General features: G+C 38.8%; 1 protein-coding gene across 1 annotated transcript in view; it reads right to left on the minus strand.

The window, feature by feature from the left end:
• LOC126426931 (uncharacterized) overlaps positions 1 to 21,416 on the minus strand; it is a 68,851-nt gene extending 47,435 nt beyond the window's left edge. Inside the window, exon 1 of the mRNA XM_050089039.1 lies at positions 21,147 to 21,416. Coding sequence (XP_049944996.1) covers positions 21,147 to 21,416 — 270 coding nt within the window. The remainder of the gene's footprint in view (positions 1 to 21,146) is intronic.
• Positions 21,417 to 22,044: the final 628 nt, after the last annotated feature.

The following is a 22,044-nucleotide window of genomic DNA, read 5'->3' on the forward strand; positions in this document are numbered from 1 at the left end:
TTCCTTGAGAATTAATTAATTCGAAACAGACTCATGCACAGTACACTCAAGTAGGGACTCATCTCATTTTCTGCCATTAAAAGAAGGGTTTTCATGTTTAAATGTGTCCCTAAGATCCTTGAAGATGACCCACCTTAAGTACATCTGAGAAAACATGTATGACAGTAGCCACAGCCGAAACGCAAAATTTTCATCACACAGTTACATCTCTAATCCACAGTTAAATGGTTAAAAAAATCCGGTCTGCAAAAAGTTTATGGCAGAAAGAGTTTCTGTCATCTGACACAGGTTATTTTTGTGAGAAAGCTAGCATGAGCTCAAAGTCACTCATTGTTTCACTACCTGACCATCATAGCTTACCTTCAACCCAACAGAGGCCTTTTTCCCCCAAATCAGGATTTCTCATTAATTTCCCTTGTGAAGAATCTAGTTGTCATAGTACCAAATGACTAGGATAGAGTCATTACTTCCTCTATACAATATACGGTACCCTTCAGTATCTGTAATATAGAGTATTCCTACGTGTGGGAGGAAGCTGTTGCTCAGCCTTTCACATGTCCAGTGAAAAAACGTGACAACCACAAAATATTGAGAATGTATGCAGCTACAGTATGTGCCAGAACTGGTAGGCATATCTTCGAGATCTATTGCACTCTGGAACAAAATGAAATCTCTTCAACAGTTTACCAGAAAGAGATCGAAATTAGTAAGTCAGAAGCCCACCTCAAATTCATCTGTCCTTTCTCAACCTAAAACTTCAAAACAGTGATAGCTTTGGGACAGTAATTTTTGAGAACATTTTTCTTGAACAGTAGTTTTCCTTAGTACTTTAAAATGTACATAAACAGTCTCGACCACAAGAACCGTTATTTTTATGGTTGCTAGTTTCCTTCCGTTACTATCTGATGGTAGGTGGTATGGACTCCACAAAACTCTGCAGTTGACATTAATGCAGTTCGTAATGCCTGCTCTGTTCTCTGCCAACACCTGTCAGCATTATATGTGGTCTGAAGGTGGTCAGTAACTGACAGAAACCGGTAACTACAAAAATAAAGTTTTTTGCAGTCAAGACTGTTTATGTTCAATCTTTAAGCTCTGGGACAAGCAGAAAATCGACCAAAGTTGGTAGTGAGTGAGTCTGACAACACTAGTTGGGAGGCGACATAAATGGCAGAGTTTTCTGCATTTCTAATGTAATTTTTGTTTTTCTAGGAACTTGATATGTTCCAAGCGTGATTTTCTGACAAGACATTCATCACTGAGGACTGTATTTTATTAGAATATTTATTTTTGTTAGGACACAAATTACATTACTTGAGATGCCAAAGGCACATTGCTAGAAGGATTAGGAAGTAACATACAAAATGTAATGGAGACGAGACAGCAGACAGTCAGATTGAGAAGATTTTAATTGCTGGCAAATCTTTGGGGTTGTACTTTCATGGTCCACAAATGTTTTTGGCCCTGACATGTCATATAGAGCAGAGTCAGATATCTCCACAGCTGCGTCTGATTCTGCCATGTCTTGCTGAGACTCAGGTCAGTCATGTGGCATGAATACTGTGAAAAGTGGGCATGGTACGTGTTTCAATGTGATTGACAGACATCCAGCAAAGATGAAACTTAACTATTGATTCTTTGGAGCTACTGTTCATCAAGAACTTGATAGTGGACAAAGAACAGCATAATTAGTACAGATCATTGGCCAAAGTGTCCCTGCATAACACTGGTATTTAAAATTGTGACAGTGCATCTATGCCATTGTTTAAAACATGCATCAAAGCCAGTTTGGAATAATTCAGTATTTTGCTTCTTGACCCACCGTTTTAAAGCTGATTTTATGTCATCCATGAACCAAGCGTGTGGTGATGCTGCAGTCGACATCAGCTGTGTGTGCTACTGCGTGAAAGAGTTGGGTTACAGAGAAACAGATACTGCTGTGCCAACATATGTCACAGATGTCAATTGAAGATGTGTTATTGAAGTGATTCACAGTGACAGACATGGTGACAAAAATAGGTTAAGAAGCAAAAGTGTGATTTTTTTTTTTTCCCCCAAATTGGTTTTGATGCCTGGGTTCAATGATGGTGCAAATGTGTATAAATGCATGGCAACTATGTTGAATAGTTGTGTTGTCTAGAGGGCTATGATCTGTAACAATTCCAGTGCCATATGTTCATTATTAAATATTTTTATCAATCTACATACCACTAAGTCTCATGGCTTCTTTTCTGTTAAAATCATCCACGTATTTATGTACTTCGATGGCTTCTCTATATAGCTGTGGACAACATTTCATCACTGTATATGAAATATTTGTATTTATATTTCTTTCCAAGTCCTAACTCTTCATTCGGCAAAACAAAGTGGCACCAGGAGCATCTCTGAAGATGTCAAAACACAGCTCTGGACGTTAACCACACAAGTTGGAAGATTCGTTAGCAACTATGACAACTGCCCATGAAAGCATTAACTGTGTGCTGAGCAGGTTTTACCACTGTCTTGAAAAACTTTATTTTTGACTGGGGATAGTTTTGTAACCCACACCTATTTCAGTGTTGGTGCAATCAGTGTACCCCCTGCAAATCCTATAGCCACTCAGTGGGAACTGAAGACAGTGTTAACTAGTGGACAGATTCCCAGAGACTTAGAGACAGGATGCAACTTTAATGAAAGACAGAGGGGCTATATATTGACAGAGGTCCGGCCAAGGGATAACGACATGCGGAATGTGCTGGCAGTGGTGCCAAATTGTGGAGGATGATGTAATACTTAACATTAAAAAATAAATCAGCCTGACATTTATTTGGATGCTGTTGGTCCCTTTGCCACATTTTCCAAAATATGAAGTGATGACAGTTTTGGATGGATTATATAACTAGTGGAATACAAAAAGAAAACCACATTGGATTCAGAAGAGGTTCTAGGCAGTGGATGCACATACAGGTAAAGTAGTAAACATTGTGGCTAATTTTTGCAGCTCTGTACTTCAGTCTGCAATGCAATGTTGTCACTGTTTTTCATCACAGCCAGAATTCTTTGAACACAATTTGCGTCCAAAACTTACTGTGTTTTGCGGTAAAAAATGAACACAGTCTGTGGAATTTGAGTGGTTGGTAACAGTGTGCCTCGCACATTTTCACTCAGTGTTGGCCTGTGGCATAATCTTCACTCATTCATTAATTCACATACTGTGTACGGTAAATCCCATCATAGTGGAGAGCCTGCAGCAATGCGGGCTGATATGAATCACGGATCACCAGGCAGAAGCAGCCACTCTAGGAAACATCCACAAAGCACACTCACTACCAATTGAAGCTCTATCGCAGACTAGCAGAGGCCAAAAAAGTACTTAGTCTATAGTGAGAATATTGAGTAAAGTGGAAAAACCAACATCAACAGATAAACATATGTTCACTCTTTTGTCTTATCTAAGGTAAATAATAATGAATTTAGGACAAACAGCCAAAATACTAGAAGTAAAAATGCTTTTCATGTAGACTATGATTTGTGACTGGGGTTTGGGACTGAGTTTTATGTTCTGGTGAAAATGTTTTTGGAAGGTTGCCAACAGACATCAGGTAAAGAACTGTAAATCTCCAAATATTCAAAACTAAGGTGCAGTGGTACCATCACACTTACAGGTTATCAGAACAATGGAGTTTTAAATGCCCTAACACTGATAATTAGTCGGGTTTAACTATGGTCTGACACATACAGTCATGACATTCTGACTCATTTTTGTTATATATTGCAACAGCAGTGTTCCAAGCCAACAGAAAGCTACGTTTACAAATATGGTATCAGACTAGTGCAAACAGTATCATTTATGTTGATTTCTAACAGTTTTTACAATAGGGAACTTCATGTACTGCCGTAAAAATAAGCACTAAGAAAGAAAAAGAAGGAAGAGTGGGTGAGACCACATTTGTCTTTCTTTAGTTTCCTAAGGGCCTTGGGAGGTATAAAACAGTCCGTTACAGAATAGTTTGTTTATAGTTCCCTTATAACCTACAGATATTTGCTGAAGCATGTTTTTTTTTTCTTTAACCCTTGACCCAAAACAATAGTCTCTCAGATCCATCATTCATTTTAAACATTCGTTCTAAAACATGTGGCATGTAAAGCCACATTCATCAATGAGCTTGACTTTGTCAGCCTAGCAATAAGACATATCATTTCGAAGTTAGTGCAAAATTGAGTGCCTGTGTGACCACGTTTCACATTATGTGTAATAATTAGGTAGGTCCAACACACTGCATGTGTTATATCCTAGCCAGTAATGCCAACCGAGCCCGCTGCCAAAAGGTTGGCAGCATCAAAGTCCGGACGCCGTCCGCATAAGCAGCGCCAGCGAGACAGGAAATCGCCGCAAGTCTGCGCGCGCCACCGCTGGCTTCTGGCTTCTTAAGCGCTGGAGTCGCGAGCGCTAGGACAGTTCTGTATTCGCCGCTCAGTTGTATTCTCGCCACCGAATTGTGTACCTGCTAGTCAGTTGTGTGTTCATCGCAGCAGAGTTGTTGTTTGTCGTCAGCCGACGCTGACCTAGCCGCTCCGACTCGAACTAGACAGATTTCTGTAGACACGGAGTTCACTATTGTGTTGCTGTATCTTCGTCAATAAAGATAAGTACCGACTTTTATTTAATCAGAGTGTTTGGGTTTTCATCTTCCTGTTCACTGTTCCAGCGGACCGGTCGGCCTGTTATTAAAAGTGTGGCGGTGACTTCGTAAGCCGTTCTACAGCGAATTGCTTGTCGCAACGAACACCGCCAAAAAAGCATGTTTCTAGTCACTACATATTTTGCTTTCAGTTGATATTTTGGATATTCTTATTTTATAGCATTTTATTGTATGTGTGAATTTATGCTATTTTTAGCTTCAGCATGCAGCAACGTTCTAAGAAGACTAAGGGGTCTGCAGTTGAACCAAAGAAGATGAAGTGGAAAATAGGAAAAACAATAACATTTTTGATGATTCTAATGCCGATTCTGACTTTAGTAGCTGATGGTCACCATGAAACAGGAGTGATACTGGTAAAGACAATCAATGCTTTACTGGAAGGAGAGCCCGTTGTGAATTGTACCACAGCTAATTACTCACAGCAAACACAGTAATTTTATGGCAAAGATAATTTCAAGTAGAAACATTCAGTCTGTTACAGCAAGAAAAACAGCTCAGCATAATATTTTGGAAAGAGGAATGGTTCTACTAAAAGCAAAAATCGAATTTTGGTGCAAATGCCTATTAAATCTCAAACACAGGAGAATTTATTTGATGACACCTTAGAGGCATACCAAATGATAGAAGGGAAAAGAAGACGATGTGTATAAAGTAACCAGCATAAAAAAAAGAACTGGTGGTCTCATAAGTGCATCAATCATGCTCAGCCAACATTCATGGAATGCAATAGGAAGATGTGCATTGAGTGTGAAAAAGTTCTCTGAATTGCTTTTATTTGCAATTTCTGCAATCTTTCATTTATACTCATGTACATCGTGACTGATGTCACAATATTAAATCATTTCAAGATTCTTACTAAATGACTGCACATATGCTTTGTATTCATTTTGAATACTGTAAGTTCTCAATAGTATTGCATCTACTCGTAATATGAAACAGTTGACTATTCACTTAATTTTTGTCAGCTAATGTGGGGATATGTGATAACAATATTACAAGCTTTAGGAGACATGTTTCTTGTTACATACTTGAGAGATGTTTTGGGTTAAGGTCTTAAGAACAAAAAGTACTAGTAAACAGGAGAAGAATGATGAGTATCTACTCAACGATGTTAACTTTTTTCATTACAGTTCCAATCAAATCAGAGACTATGTAATGTAGGAAAGCTGTTTGGAACGCAATATCTGCATTATTTAATGTACTACATATGCCTCCACAGATGCAGCTGAAGGTGAAACCACACAGACATTACAATAAAATGCCAAAAGCAATAATCCTCCAGGATTTCTCACTGCAATGTGCACTAGTGTTGTTCCAGCTTGCAGACAGTAACAGTTCCCACAGCAATGAATATCATGACCGTATATGTTAAACTGTGCTTTAACTTTAATGTTCTGTAGGCAGCTGACACTGTTCTGTGTAAATTTACACAAAACTATTAGATAAAAACAGCAGCTAGTAGTATGATAAGAAGATCAGTAATTTCCTTTAAAAAATAATAATATTGCTAATGTCCAACTACATTCTGCCAAACAAAATTCTAGAAACTAAATACAAAACAATTAAGTGTTTCTCGAGTCAAATATTTGGATAAATTGTTCTAGGAACTAGTTTTGAAAACAGTATGGATGTAGCCCACTGACAAAGTATTTAAAATTGGCAAAGAGGCACTGAGGAAATATAGAAGAGAAGAAAGTAATCACAAATTATTTTGTTAAAAAAAGGATGGATGAAGGAGCAAACAAGGAGATTCTAAATTAGATCAATATTTCTTCACATGTAAAAATATGCACTAAACTTCTATGGGATATTAAAAGAATAGAGTCAACTAGATTAACCAGGTAAGTTGTGGAGCTCTACAAAACCAGCAGTAAAGCTAGAATACAGACAATGGAACTTGTCATGACAGTAAAGATGACTTGAAAAAAGCAGGGATAACACAACAGCAAATGTTCGACAAATTTCATGTCTCTACGCACACATTTTAATGAATACTTTAACTCACTCCATACCCCTAATGTGGAGCCAGAACAAAATGGGTGAATGAATGGATGAAAAACATGTTTACCACTAAATTCTTTTTACACTGTACAAGTTGAACCCACATTAGAAATACCATATTTGTTGATTTCTTTGCCATTTATGCAATATGTGTTTGTATAAGTTCAGCCATGACGGAAGTGGTGCAGATAGCAATGCAGTGTGTTGTATTGAGTTCTATTTAAACTGATGCATTATTCAAAAGAGTGAAGTACAGATGCAGCTTGATTTCGAATTACTCAATTTACTACAGGTGCCAAAAATCAGCTGACAGTGGGTGAGTGAATGATGAAATAAAGAAACATTCATATTTTAAAAAAATTTAAAGCTGAAATGGCAAAATAGTTTTAACCTTCAAAAAATTTACTTTGGCTAGGAACCCATACACACAAGACAAGACAGATTCTTCTAAAGTGCAATGTGCTCTAGAAAAATAATTACAGTGCAGCAAATATGATGGAAAACGTACATGTGCAAATTTTGTGATTGGTTTGTATCTGTGACCTTTTATAGGCAACTAGTTTTATTTTGGAGGCATCTTTTCTATGCCATTCAACAACATTATTCAGCCATCTTTACACCATCCAATGCCTCCACCCTCCTGTAGTATTGTTCTTCATCACACGATTATTGATTTCCTGGTCAGAACTTTTTCCAATATTGTAATAATTATTGTCATACTTTTGCTCACAGTTTACCAGGTAAGCAATTGCCCATATTTAATAAGTCCACTGAAATGTTACATTTGTGAAAGTTTCTACACTGCGCAGTATTGCATCACCAGTTAACTTCAGCAACATTTTTCTGCCTCATATAATCTCTCCCACTCTCTTTCGCTGCTTCTGTCGAGACTTCATGCACCTATAAAACTGATTTTGCAGTGCTTCATTATTTGCAGCAAATCAGCTGAACAGAAGTGAACTGAGAATAAAAAGCACAGCTATTACAAACTGAGGAATACTGAGTGTTTATAATTTTTTCCTTTTTTACAAAACTAGAAAATAAATAGACTAAGTTGTTGCAGCCTCTGTAGAGAAGGCTGGAATGTCTCAGGCTGGGAACCTGCAGATCAGCACCTGCAACACAATAACAGGGAAAACAAACAGTCACACACACTGGATTTCAAACATTCAGTTTACGTGGTTGTGGGAAACATACATGCTGTGTAAAGGGAAATTAAAGAAACCTTTGGAAAAGCTCAGAGGGCAAACTCATATTTAGCAAAGAAAGGGAGGCTGAAATGTGGAAGAAATATGCAGAGGCAGTAGATGAACATGATATGGGAGATATGACATTGTGAGAAGAGTCTGACAGAGCATTGAAAGATGTAAGTGAAAACAAGGTACTTGGAAATAGATGAAATTCCCCCAGAAATACTGAGCTCCTTGGAAGAGTCAGCCATGACAAAACTATGCTGCCTGGTGTTCAAGACATGTGTTACAGGTGAAATACCCACAAACATCAAGAAAAATTTTATAACTGCTATTTCAAAAAAGGCAAGTGACAGGTGTGAAGGCAAATGACAGGTGTGATAATACTGAACCATAAGTTTAATAATTCATGACTGCAAACTTCTAGCAAATTATTTATAGAAGAATGGAAAGAATCATACAAGCCAAATCAGAGGAGAATCTCCTCTTTGAAGTTGCTAAGATAGCAGGAATAAAATTCAGGGTGCACAAGCTTACAGTCTGTAAAGAAACAAGAGTACAGGTATAGGAATTAAAAAGCATGAGAAGAAAGAGTCAGGGTTGTAGCAAACCAGACTGCAGTTAGAAGAACTGAAGAACACAAAAGGAATGAGACCAGGTTTTAGCCTATATCCCAAGTTACTCAGTTTGTACATTGAGCAATAGAAAAGGAAACCAGACAATTTTGGACAGGGAATTATAATTTAGGGAGCAGACAAAAAATCTAAGTTTATTGATAACATCATAATTGTATCAGAGACAGCAAAGGACAACGGGAATCAGTTGAATGGAATGGATAATGCCTTCAGAAGAGGTTACAAGGTGAACACCAACAAAAGTAAAGCAAGGCTAGTGGAATGTAGCCTAATTAAATAAGGAGGGGGCAGGACTATTTTATTAGGAAATGAGACACTGAAAGCTACAGATGAGTTTTGCTATATGGACAGCAAAATAAATGACAATGACCAAAGTAGAGAGGATGTAAAATGCAAATAGGAAGGTAATTATTCACAAAAAAGAGAAATTTATTAACATCAAACACAAATTTAAGTGTTAAGGAGTCTCTTCTGAAAGTATCTTTCTTAGGTGCAGCTCTGTATATAAGTCAAATGTCAACAATATGGACTTCTGGGAAGAAACATGGTGCTATGGGAGAATTCTGAAGATTAGATGGGCAGACTAATGTGGAGGTACAGAACCAAATTATGGAAAAAAAAGAAATTTATTGCACAACTTGACAGAAAGAGTAGTTTGATTGAGAGGACTTAATCCCGAGGCAGCAATGAATTGTTGTAGGGGAGTATCTGCAGGGACAGAGGTGGGGGGGGGGGGGGGGGTGGGGTGGGAATTGTAGAGCTTTGCTGCAGAAATAAGGCTGATAACAACGTAATCTCAGTCTCTTTTACAATGAGAAGATATGTTGCATATTTTATACTATTTTCGCTATATTGAGTCATACATAATTGAAATTAATATCTACATCTACATCCATATTCTGCAATCCACTGTGAGGTGCGTGGCAGAGGATACATAACATTGTACCAGTTATTAGGCTTTCTTCCTGTTCCGTTCATGTATGGAGTGCGGGAAGAATGATTGAATGCCTCTGTGCATGCAGTAATTATTCTAATCTTATCCTCACAGTCCCTGTGTGAGTTATACATTTGGGATTGTAGTATATCCCTAGAGTAATCATTTAAAGGTACTTCTTGAAACTCTGTCAGTAGACATTCTGGGGATACTTTGCACATATCTTTGAGAGACTTCCAGTTCAGGTTCTTCAGTATCTCTCTGACAATCTTTCATGGATTAAACAAACCTGTGATTATTTGAGCTGCCCTGCTCTGTATACAGGGTGACAACTATTGAACTATATGAAAAAAAGTTAAATTAGTTACAAAATATGGCATGCATACACTTTATTCAACATGTAAATGTCACTACAGATATTTGGATTTAGGTTATGACACGTTTGATATATCTGCCAACATTGTCAATGATGTGGCACAGATGAATAGTGAAATTGTACACGACTTGTTGAATTGTCTGAACATTGATGCTGTCGATGACCTCCGAAATGGTGTTTTCCAGCTCGGCAATGGTTTTGGGGTTATTGTGTACACCTTGTCTTTAATATAGCCCCACAAAATGCAGTCACATGTTTTCAGATCCAGAGAATCTGGATGAGGGGAATGTGGCCTGTGCCAGTGTTCTCTGGGTACTCCAGAGCCAGAATGGGGTCCCCAAAGTGCTCCTCCAGGGCATCAAACACACTCCTGCTTTCGTGGGGTTAAGTTCTGTCATGCATGAACCACCTCCTGACAAAATAAGGATCATTTTAGATAATGGGGACAAAATCGTCTTACAAAACATTCACATACTGTTAGGTAGTTACTGTGCCAGCAAGAGATATGGCAACAATTGTTCCACGACTGGACATTGCACACCACACAGACACCCACTGAAGGTGAAGAGACTTCTCGATAATGAAATGCAGATTCTCAGTCTCCCCAAATGCACCAATTTTGCTTATTGACAGACTCATCTAAATGAAAATGCACTTTTCCGTTAAACCGAACAATATTCAGATCGAAGTCCTGTTTGTCAGTTCTGTGTACAATAGTGCTGATGAAACACAACCAATGTTCCATACCCTTGGGGCTAAACGGCTGACGGGTTTGAATTTTGTACGGGAAGAGACGCATGTTTCAACAACAATTTGTCGCAGTATCTCCGGTTGGTTCCCACCTGTTGTACAGCTCATCTCATCAATTTCCTGTGGCCGGTTTGAAACACAGCATGCATATTCTTGAAGTTTTCAGCCTTTTTGGATGGCCAATATTGCTGACACTGTCCTCACGACACTACCCATTCTCTCAAACTTGCAAATCAAATTGTTGATTGTTAGCACACTTGGACCAGTTGTCTTCAGCTTGAACCACAGTTGGAGTGCTATTGCCAGTATGGTAGGCCTTTACAAGTGCTATACACTCAGGCACACTGTGCTGTGACATTTCCGCATGCAAATGGTGAAAGGCATATGTGAATTCACGTACCAATTCCCATCATGCCCTGCAGCCAACTGTGTAGTTTGAAAATCCTAATGCAAGCCATTCAGAATTTGATGATGATTTTATTTCATTTAGTTCAATAGCTGTCAGAATGTACATTCAATATCTCCTGTTAGTCCTGTCTGGTATGGGTCCCACACTTGAGCAATATTCTTGAACGAGCTGCACAAGTGATTTGTAAGCAATCTCCTTTGTAGACTGAATGCACTTCCACAGTATTCTACCAATGAAGCACAGTCTAACAGCAGCAACTACCCACAACTGAGCCTGAGTGAACATCCCGTTTCATATCCCTACAAAGCATTACAACCAGTTATTTGTATGAGCTGGATAATCCAAACTGTGACTCATTGATGTTATAGTCATAGGATACTGCATTTTTTCATTTTGTTGAGTGCAAAATTTTACATTTTTGAACATTTAGAGAAAGTTGCCAATCTCTGCACCACACTGAAATCTTAACAAGATCTAACTGAATATTTATATAATATTTATCCCACTTTCTTTCAGATAGTACTTCATTATAGATAACTGCATCATCCTTGAAAATCCTGATTTTACTATTAATACTACCTGCAAGGTCATTAACATACAACAAGAACACTATTTGCGTCACAACAGCTAAAATGACTTCTGCATCTGACAATGACTCTCCATCCAAGATAGCATGCTGCATCCTTCTTACCAAAAAGTCCTCAATCCAGTCACAAATATCACTTGATACCTCATATGATCATACTTTTGACAATAAGAAAACCTGTGGTTCTAAGTCAAATCCTTTTCAGAAAACAAGATACATAACATCCACCTGGTTGCCTTGATCCAAAGCTTTCAATATGTCATGGGAGAAATGTGAAAGTTTGGTTTGAAAACCATGCTGTCTGGCATTGAGGAGGTCATTCTATTCAATGTACATCATTTTGTTTGAGCTCAGAAAATGTTCTAAGATTCTACAACAAATTGATGTCAAGGATATTAGATGACAGATTGGGGATCACTTCTACTACCTTTCTTGTAGATAGGTGTGACCTATACCTTTTTCGGAGAACTTGACACAGTTTTTTGTTTAAGGGATCTATGATAGATTACAGTTATGAGATGAGCTGACTCAGCCACAAATTCAGTATAGACTCTGACAGGGATTCAATCGGGCCTGCAGCTTTGTTCAGTTTTAACAATCTCAGCTATTTCTTAACACCACTGACACTAATACTTCTTTCATTCATCTTTTCAGTGATACAAGGACTAAAGTTGAGCAATTCTCCTGGGTTTTCCTTTGCAAAGTAAATTTGAAAATGTAGTTAAGCATTTCAGGTTTTGCTCTGCTACCCTCAATTTCAGTTCCTGTCTCATTCACTAGGGCTGGACGCTAACTTTGTGCATTAACAGCCTTTACATAGGAACAGAATTTCTTTGGTTTTTGTGAAATGTCATTTTCACAATATTCTGCTATGGTAGTCATTGAAGGCATCAGTAATTGATCTCTTGACAGCCAAATGCATTTCATTCAGCATCTGTCTATAGCCCTACTATTTGTTTTACACCTGTTATGCAGTAATCTTTGTTTGTTTAGAAGTTTCTTTGCAGTGACAGTGTATCATGGAGTTTCCCTAATGGCAGTAAATAGACAACCTTGACATAATTTACTTTTAGATATGCACTGTGAAGTGTTGGATGAAAGTTCAGCCTATTCCCCTGGCATGTTTCACTCAGACTTGCATTTCTTCTTAAAATTCAAAGTTGCTCTTGTTCATCAGCATTTTTCACCTAACACAGAAACAACTCCAGCTGTGGAAGAGAACCCTTCCAATGGTACACTACAAAGATGAAATTTCACTGGATGAAATATGTTAATGTTAAAGAAGATTATGTTGAAAAACATTCTGGAAACATAAATGCACGTTTTTCAGTATGAGGCAGAGAACTTTCGAGACCTCCCTCCTACCTCCACTGATTTCATCTCTACTGATTACACTTATTACACATTTCATTTAATTCTGAAGTTCATTATGAAGTGCACAGCAGAAGACACAGCCCACTGTACCACATATTTACATTTCATCCTGCTCCATTACCTCGTACAATTCTGTCTGTATTATGTCTGAAATGCATAGTCTTTTTTGTGAGGTAAGGGAGATAGTTACACACAGAGAAATATACCATTTTAAAAATGACATTCCTACAGCGTGATTATATCAAAGCTATGGAAATGCTGGAAAAGCGTTATTTCAGTGGATAAAAAGTGGTATTATTGGTTTGTCCAATGCATGATATCTTTATGTAATTACTGATGCAAGAGGGTGGGAGATTGTCACCCCCAAGGAAGTTGCATCACAGGAATGCCATTTTTGAAAATACTGCAGTGAATGGAAAGAGTAATGACTCGAGGAATAAACTCTGGAATTTTGGTGTATGGAGTTATTGCTCCTTCTATGAAAGCAGGCAACAAATGTTCATAATATTGAGGTATTCGGTGGTGTAACTGATTACTATTTGGAAAGCAAGTATTCATTTATTTGCATACCATTTATATAAGAGTATATATATTTTTTTCACACATTTTGTAATTCTTCCATGAGGTCTTCCATGAGATCCTATAACTCTGATATTTTTCTTGCATGGACTTTTACGTTGTAGTATTGTGATTCTTCACTGGATAACTGTCTATTAAAGTTGGAAATCTGCTGCTTGCTTAAGAAAATGAGTTGCTCTGACATCCACAAATCCACAAAAATATTTATACAGGGTGTTACAAAAAGTTACGGCCAAACTTTCAGGAAACATTCCTCACACACAAAGAAACAAAATATGTTATGTGGACATGTGTCCGGAAATGCTTACTTTCCATGTTAGAGCTCATTTTATTACTTCTCTTCAAATCACATTAATCGTGGAATGGAAACACACAGCAACAGAACGTACCAGCGTGACTTCAAGCACTTTGTTACAGGAAATGTTAAAAATGTCCTCCGTTAGCGAGGATACGTGCATCCACCCTCCGTTGCAATGGAATCGTTAGTGAGGATACATCCATCCACCCTCCGTCGCACGGAATCCCTGATGCGCGATGCAGCCCTGGAGAATGGCGTATTGTATCACAGCCATCCACAATACGAGCACGAAGAGTCTCAACATTTAGTACCGGCGTTGCGTAGACAAGAGCTTTCAAATGCCCCCATAAATGAAAGTCAAGACGGTTGAGGTCAGGAGAGCGTGGAGGCCACGGAATTGGTACGCCTCTACCAATCCGTCGGTCACCAATTCTGTTGTCGAGAAGCGTACGAACACTTCGACTGAAATGTGCAGGAGCTCCATCGTGCATGAACCACTTGTTGTGTCGCACTTGTAAAGGCACATGTTCTAGCAGCATAGGAAGAGTATCCCGTATGAAATCGTCATAGCGTGCTCCATTGAGCGTAGGTGGAAGAACGTGGGGCCCAATCGAGACATCACCAACAATGCCTGACCAAACATTCACAGAAAATCTGTGTTGATGACGTGATTGCACAATTGCAAGCGGATTCTCGTCAGCCCACACATGTCGATTGTGAAAATGTACAATTTGATCACGTCGGAATGAAGCCTCATCCGTAAAGAGAACATTTGCACTGAAATGAGGATCGACACATTGTCAGATGAACCATTTGCAAAAGTGTACCCCTGGAGGCCAATCGGCTGCTGATAGTGCCTGCACATGCTGTACACGGTACGGAAACAACTGGTTCTCCCATACCACTCTCCATACAGTGACGTGGTCAACGTTACCTTGTACAGCAGCAACTTCTCTGACGCTGACATTAGGGTAATCATCAACTGCATGAAGAATTGCCTCGTCCATTGCAGGTGTCCTCGTCGTTCTAGGTCTTCCCAGTCGCGAGTCATAGCCTGGACTGTTCCGTGCTCCCTAAGACGCCAATCAATTGCTTCGAACGTCTTCCTGTCGGGACACCTTCGTTCTGGAAATCTGTGTCGGTACAAATGCACCGCACCACAGCTATTGCCCCGTGCTAATCCGTACATCAAATGGGCGTCTGCCAACTCCGCATTTGTAAACATTCCACTGACTGCAAAACCACGTTCGTGATGAACACTAATCTGTCGATACTACGTACTGATGTGCTTGATGCTAGTACTGTAGAGCAATGAGTCGCTTGTCAACACGAGCACCGAAGTCAAGATTACCTTCCTTCAATTGGGCCAACTAGCAATGAATCGAGGAAGTATAGTACATACTGGCGAAACTAAAATGAGCTCTAACATGGAAATTAAGTGTTTCCGGACACATGTCCACATAACATCTTTTCTTTATTTGTGTGTGAAGAATGTTTCCTGAAAGTTTGGCCATACCTTTTTCTAACACCCTGTATAATTTGGTACCAGGTGGTGGTGATGAAAGGACTAACACACATATAGCTGAGCATGACCTCACAAATTAAGTTCTGGCACAGGTAAACAAGAAAAATTATCCAGTCAGTATACTCTGTGACCTTGCTACAGTCTGTGACATCATGCCTTCTACAAATGGCATCTAACCTTCAGAATAGAAAGTAGAGGGTCGCACCAGTGTGCTTAGACACAAGAACGAAACAAACTTGACAATTGTATAACATCAAATGTGGGTCCCATAAGTAGCAGTACCAGGTCTGTTGTTTATCTTGGGTCAAATTATGATGATCCCTCAAGTACAGGAAACAAACATTCATGGTCGCATGCCATGTGGATTCACCTTTCAGCTCACAGCAGTCCCCACTGTACTCTGTCGACATCACATTGGGGTGACGTGGTGGCCACCTATGCCATTGAGCGGCTCCTCCTGGTGTCTGCAGCTGGTCCCACACCATTGGACAGGTCACCGGCCACACGTGTCAGCTGCACCGGGTTGGAGCCCTGCACACACATACATACTGGCTGCACCCACTGACTGTGCTAGAGCCAAATAGGAAAAACTTTAAACTGTCAATATTTTATGGAACTTTTCCAAGGCCTTCAGATGCACAGATCTTTTAATTCTACAAGAGAAACTATAAAATGTTGCATTGTGAACAGAGTCTTGTCTCAGTTACAGAAAACAGATCACATTAACAAATTATAATACAGGAATAAAACCAAATTCACAGTGAGAAATGCACTAAGTATGGAGATCCACAAGGATCAGTATTTGGCCCACTACTGTTTTGCCCTAAATAAAATGTGATATAGAGATTCTTGAGCAATATTTCTGGGCGTATTGGTATGAGAAATCCATGCTATCCAGTGGTTTTTTACAGAATAATTGCTTCTAGTTTGACTCTTTACACAATTTTTTTTTCATATCTGGATTGGGCTGCAAACTAAGCTTTTATTTGACTCAGCTGCTATATACAGGACCTAATTGTTAAATACTGTATATTGTATTGTCATGGAAAAATTTTTGGACTTCACTTGTAACTGCCTGCAATTGACTTTACAAGGAGATGATGATTACAGAGCAATCTAATTAACAGGACATTGAACTCACAGAGACACAGAATTCCACTGTTCACTGGTTGTAGCTTTTCTGATGTGGTATGAAGATATTATGATATGGTTTGCCATCCATGTGAGAATATTTCATTATAGCATCACTGTATTGTTCCTTCCACTGCATTCAGTGAACCTTCACACTAGATATATTGGCCAACTCGATCCATACTACTCTGCACCACTGTTAACATACAGCTAACACTGCCAGAAAAGAAACCTGAGAAAGTACTGAGCTGTTTGAAAATCCAGCTTGAGGGGAAAGATTAAAATGGACATTACTGATGTTGGCAGCAAGAATCGCGAGCAAATGGAACAAATTTGTTTCCAAACAAGACACACAGTGCATAATGTAAATGTTGGGTTGCAAATGTCTATGATATGCAGACATTTGCAGCACAACCACATCACAATACCTTCACAGCAGGCCAGAATAGCTACACCGAGGCCTATCACTGAAGCCTGTTTGTGTACAGTGTAGTTTTGCCTTTCTTTAAGTTTACAGTCGCGTTAGTTTGGTTACTCTGAATTCATCATCTTCTTCTTCTTCTTCTTCTTCTTCTTCTTCTTCTTCTTCTACTTCATAAGTCAGTTGCTGGAAAGTTATAAGTGAACTTTAAGTAACTTTCAACAATAAGTACAATGTAGAGTAGTTAACAGTAACTTTCTGAAATAGTGGGTGAGTTAAATAAAAACTTAGTTTCTCCAGGGAATTATCTAATTCTCTTACGAAATGGCTTTCAAAGACTGTTATCTGAAATACACCTCTATGATACTGGAAAGGTGGAGATTCAGTCACTGAGTAAATAAGTGAAGACTAAGAACTCTCAGGTAAATGATGGATTATCTAGCGGAATACTAAAGCACTGTGCTGCCTATGTTGGTCCAGTACTTGGCCAAATTTGTAATTCTTCTTTTAGGAATGTTTAGTTTCCTGAATGATTAAAGAACTCAACAGTGAAACCGCTTTATAAAAAAAAGAGACAAATTCACATTTCAGTGCCAATGGCTTTTCAGAAGGAGTTTAAAAAAATTAATAAGTAGCAATAATATTTTGTCTATTGTAAGTAATTGTACAACTGGGAATTTGGAGAAGTGACTTTATACTGACTGACCAGCCCGGTGACTGTATACGGTTGTGCACGAACTGCCCTCTGCTCTGTAGCAGCAGCTATTTACAGATGCATATAAATCTGTCTTTACAGAACAATAAATTATGTATAAGATTTTTGAAAACATAGTCAGTGATCTTAAAAGTAGTTAAAATCAAGACTGTTTTAAATTTTAATTTTAATAAATTATGCAGTTGTTGAATTTCAATAGTAACATAAAAGACAGGAAAGTAGAGAAAACATACATACATTAAGCAATTAAGTTATTTTGATTAACAACTATCTGAATGCACAAAAAACAGCACATGTAGCTGGTTCTAGTTTTATGATAAAAATTTTAAGTGTGTACTAGAATTGTGTGGAAGAACACATTGAGATTTGAGGGGACTCACTAAAATCCATCATCCTGGTGCTGTAGGGAACAGAACACCATGTTGTAGTGAAAGTAGCTTCTTTTCCACATTTTCAAAGGTCTAAACAAAAAAATTTTACTGTGCAATCAAGTTTTGAACACAAGCACAACTGTTCAGAAGAGGAAAGTTTACACTTTTATCACAAATGCAATGTAGAATGAAATGAGTCAGTTCTTAATTGCAAAAGCCAGAGAATCTGAAATCTGTTCATTACTGCCCCACCTACCACAAATGAAAAGAAAGTTTCAGGTAAACCCTAGGTACTTTTTGGCATCGACTCCAAATCTGCGATAAAATGAAGATTTCCCTTTGAAAATAAAAAATTGACCACTGCATTGTGGGGAGACAAGTTAGTGGGCAGCACAGATATATGTCCCCTTTGAAAATATTAACTTTTTATCTGGAACATTTTTTCATTCAATTCACATTTTTTGGAGCTATTCAGTTGTTCTATACCAAAACAAACAACCTATACATTAAATACAGGGTGTTTAAATATAGTGTCATATATTCCTATATGAGTTAGTATTGGTGAATAATAGAAGGAAAGTACTTATTTTGATATGTCCAAAAATCAATACCTGTTATGACATGAGCTGTTGAAAATCCGCAGTTCTCAGACTATTTTATTTACAGATGAGGCAGAATTCACAAGAGATGCCATAGTAAATTACTACAGTATGCATGTATGGACCAATGCAATACTTGAGCAATCACAGTGATAAGGCATCAGGATCACTTCAGAATGAATATATGGCTGGGAATTGTCAGTGAAAGGCTCTTAGGGCCGTAGACTTTACGATACAGTTAAACAGGTGCCGCATATCAGTTTTCTGTACAATAAATTATTAGCACTAATGGAGAACATTACCATTACAGAATGATTACTGTTTTATGCATGACAGGTCACCACCAAATTTTCTACAGATTGTGTAACAGTATCTCATTGCAATGTTCATGGGTAATGGATTGACTGGGGAGGTCCAGTACCATGGTCCCCTCATTGACCAAATCTGAATCCGTTGGATTTCTGGCTCTGGGGATATTTAACAACATTGATGTGTGCCCGACCCATCAACAATGTCAAGATGTTGCAGTAGCTTGTGACCAATGCACAAAACACAATCCAAATGGTGCTCCGTATATCTGAAAGAATGCTTATTCACTGTGAAATAGCACTGAAGAATGCATCAGAATGCATGGTAAGTGCATGCCTGTAGCATATATTTCTATGTAACACACAGATGGGAATGAGAGAACACATTGAGCCATTTCTCAACAGATATTGGTTTCCGGACACATCTTTTATTCCATTTTTGACCAATATTAGCTCCTATAGGTATATGTGACAATATGCTATAATACCCTGTATATGTAATGGGTGACATCACAATAAGTGGAGGAACAGTACCTTACTACATTCTGCCATGTCTAAATATAATATGTGAGGCTCTTACTTTCTCCCCATTTTATTATCAGTTTCTTGGTGGTTCTCCTTGTACCTTAAGTTGCCTTGTTTGCACAAATATTGAGCTTTTCGGTCACCCCAACACCGCTATATGTGATCCAGCATGACACACAGCATTTCCTGTAAGCTCAATCTCTCTGATGAGCGAGACGACCTTTGACAAATGATCGGCATATATAGTGGAGCCATTCTTCTGACTCTCAGCGCCCATTAAGTCATAGAGCATATTGTGTAGCTACATCATAGAAGCTGAGTTGTCAGATCGGCCCCAGTGGGGTCATACCAGAATGGCTCATGTGACTTTTTTAAAAACTAAGTACCAAGATTGGTCTCTTGAGAGCCATTTAAGCCACTAGACTAAATAAGTCTGCAGTCAGGAAGGACACTCTATAATTTAATAATAAAATTAAATAAATTAAGTTTAATAATAAAGTAAAGGACAAAAGAGATAAAGCTAGTATTCTTTACCCCACAGAATCTTGGTCAAACACTTGTAAATAAATAGTATGTGGCCTGTGTAAAGTACGACACTGCTGGTATGTATTGCATCAGTTGTGACAATTGTCCTGCCAGGTATGTGTGGCAGACTGGCAGAGGGTCTGCTATTATGTTTCGAGAACACGACAGTCTGAGAAATTCAAAGTCCACTTTAAGTAGCAGCTTACGTGATTCAGGCCACTCCATAACAGGTGTAGTCAATAATTCAAAAGTCTTACACAGAGAAGTGAAGGACCAGATCTTAAACGTTGTGGAAGAGTCTAAAGCTATACCCCAAACATACCCTTAACAATCAGCTGGAGTTAAGACGTTACAATATACTGTCTATCTTTGATCACCTTTCAAAGATGTAGTGTGATATTTGCTAGGTTATTGATCCTGGGCTTGTTGTTTCTGGTCTATTTGGTTTTACAATTTTTTTGCTGACATATTTTATAATTTATATGATTATGCTGTGTAACAGAGGCCTCAAACATTCCCAAAATATTTGGATTGCGTAAAAATGTTTGTAGCTTTCCCTGCTATGTGCACGGTGATGCTAGTGCCCTCCATGATACACATGAACACACTGGCACACTGAGCAGGCTGAAGCATTGCTGTCTGCAGCTTCTCAGTATGAAGTGAGAATTCATAACCAGGGGCATTCAATGTATCTAGCTGGGGCTTTTACCTTTTCTTGTTTTGTTATTTTGCTCTTTTCACTGTAGGTAGATGCACTTTTAACATTTCAGTTTTCAACCTGTCAATTTGAATTACGACATCCCGCTTGTTGTGGGTAACAGTACTTTACTTTGAGATGTCGACTCCCCCTCCTTTTTGTATCTGGGTTTAAACATGTCACCGATGTATGAGTACTTCATATTGGTTGTCGTCAGCATAGGTTATTAGGATAGCTATCTGTTTATCGTTATGTTCATTGTACATTCCCTATCTTGTACACCTGAAGATGTGATTTGAAATCACAAAAGTTTTTGTGTTCCCATAATAGTTCATATACAAGTGAAAGAGGTTTATTTCAGAAACACTTTATAATTAACTCCACCACTAAAACAGCTTTTAATTCAACAGTAAATGTGTCTCCAAACAGATTATATCTGAAATTGACTGCCTAATCACTTGTCAGGGCATCGCTCAGGTGGAGACAGTGCTGCCACTGTTACCACTGCCACTCACCCTGCGCCCTCTCCTCGCGAGCAGCGCCCTCCGGACTGGCGGCACGAAGAGGTCGGGGTCTGGCGGCGGCACGCTGCGGTCCCCCTTGCAGGTGACGCCCGCCACCCACGACGCGACGGCGCCCACGACGAGTGTCAGCAGGAATCCCAGCACGACAACCCACAGGTACGACACGCGGTACAGGTAGAAGTACTCGCTGCAATGTGGGGGATAATACGTATTGTACATACGTGTAACATGTGGATCCCAGGTGTGGTGTGCGTGTGACATCACGATATAACTGCCAATGTTGTTGTTGTGGTCTTCAGTCCAGAGACTGGTTTGATGCAGCACTCCATGCTACTCTAACCTGTGCAAGCTTCTTCATCTCCCAGTACCTACTGCAACCTACATCCTTCTGAATCTGTTTAGTGTATTCATCTCTTGGTCTCCCTCTATGATTTTTACCCTCCGCACTGCCCTCCAATACTAAATTGGTGATCCCTTGATGCCTCAGAACATGTCCTACCAACCGATCTCTTCTTCTAGTCAAGTTGTGCCACAAACTCCTTTTCTCCCCAATTCTGTTCAATACCTCCTCATTAGTTATGTTATCTACCCATTTAATCTTGAGCATTCTTCTGTAGCACCACATTTTGAAAACGTCTATTCTCTTCTTGTCTAAATTACTTATCATCCACATTTCACTTCCATACATTTCTACACTCCATACAAATACTTTCGGAAACGGCTTCCTGACACTTAAATCTATACCCAATGTTAACAAATTTGTCTTCTTCAGAAACGCTTTTCTTGCCATTGACAGTCTAGATTTGATATCCTCTCTACTTCGACCATCATAAGTTATTTTGCTACCCAAATAGCACAACCCCTTTACTAATTTAAGTGTCTCATTTCT

The sequence above is a fragment of the Schistocerca serialis genome, chromosome 11, assembly GCF_023864345.2.
Source record: "Schistocerca serialis cubense isolate TAMUIC-IGC-003099 chromosome 11, iqSchSeri2.2, whole genome shotgun sequence".
Classification (NCBI taxonomy): Eukaryota; Metazoa; Arthropoda; class Insecta; order Orthoptera; family Acrididae; genus Schistocerca; species Schistocerca serialis.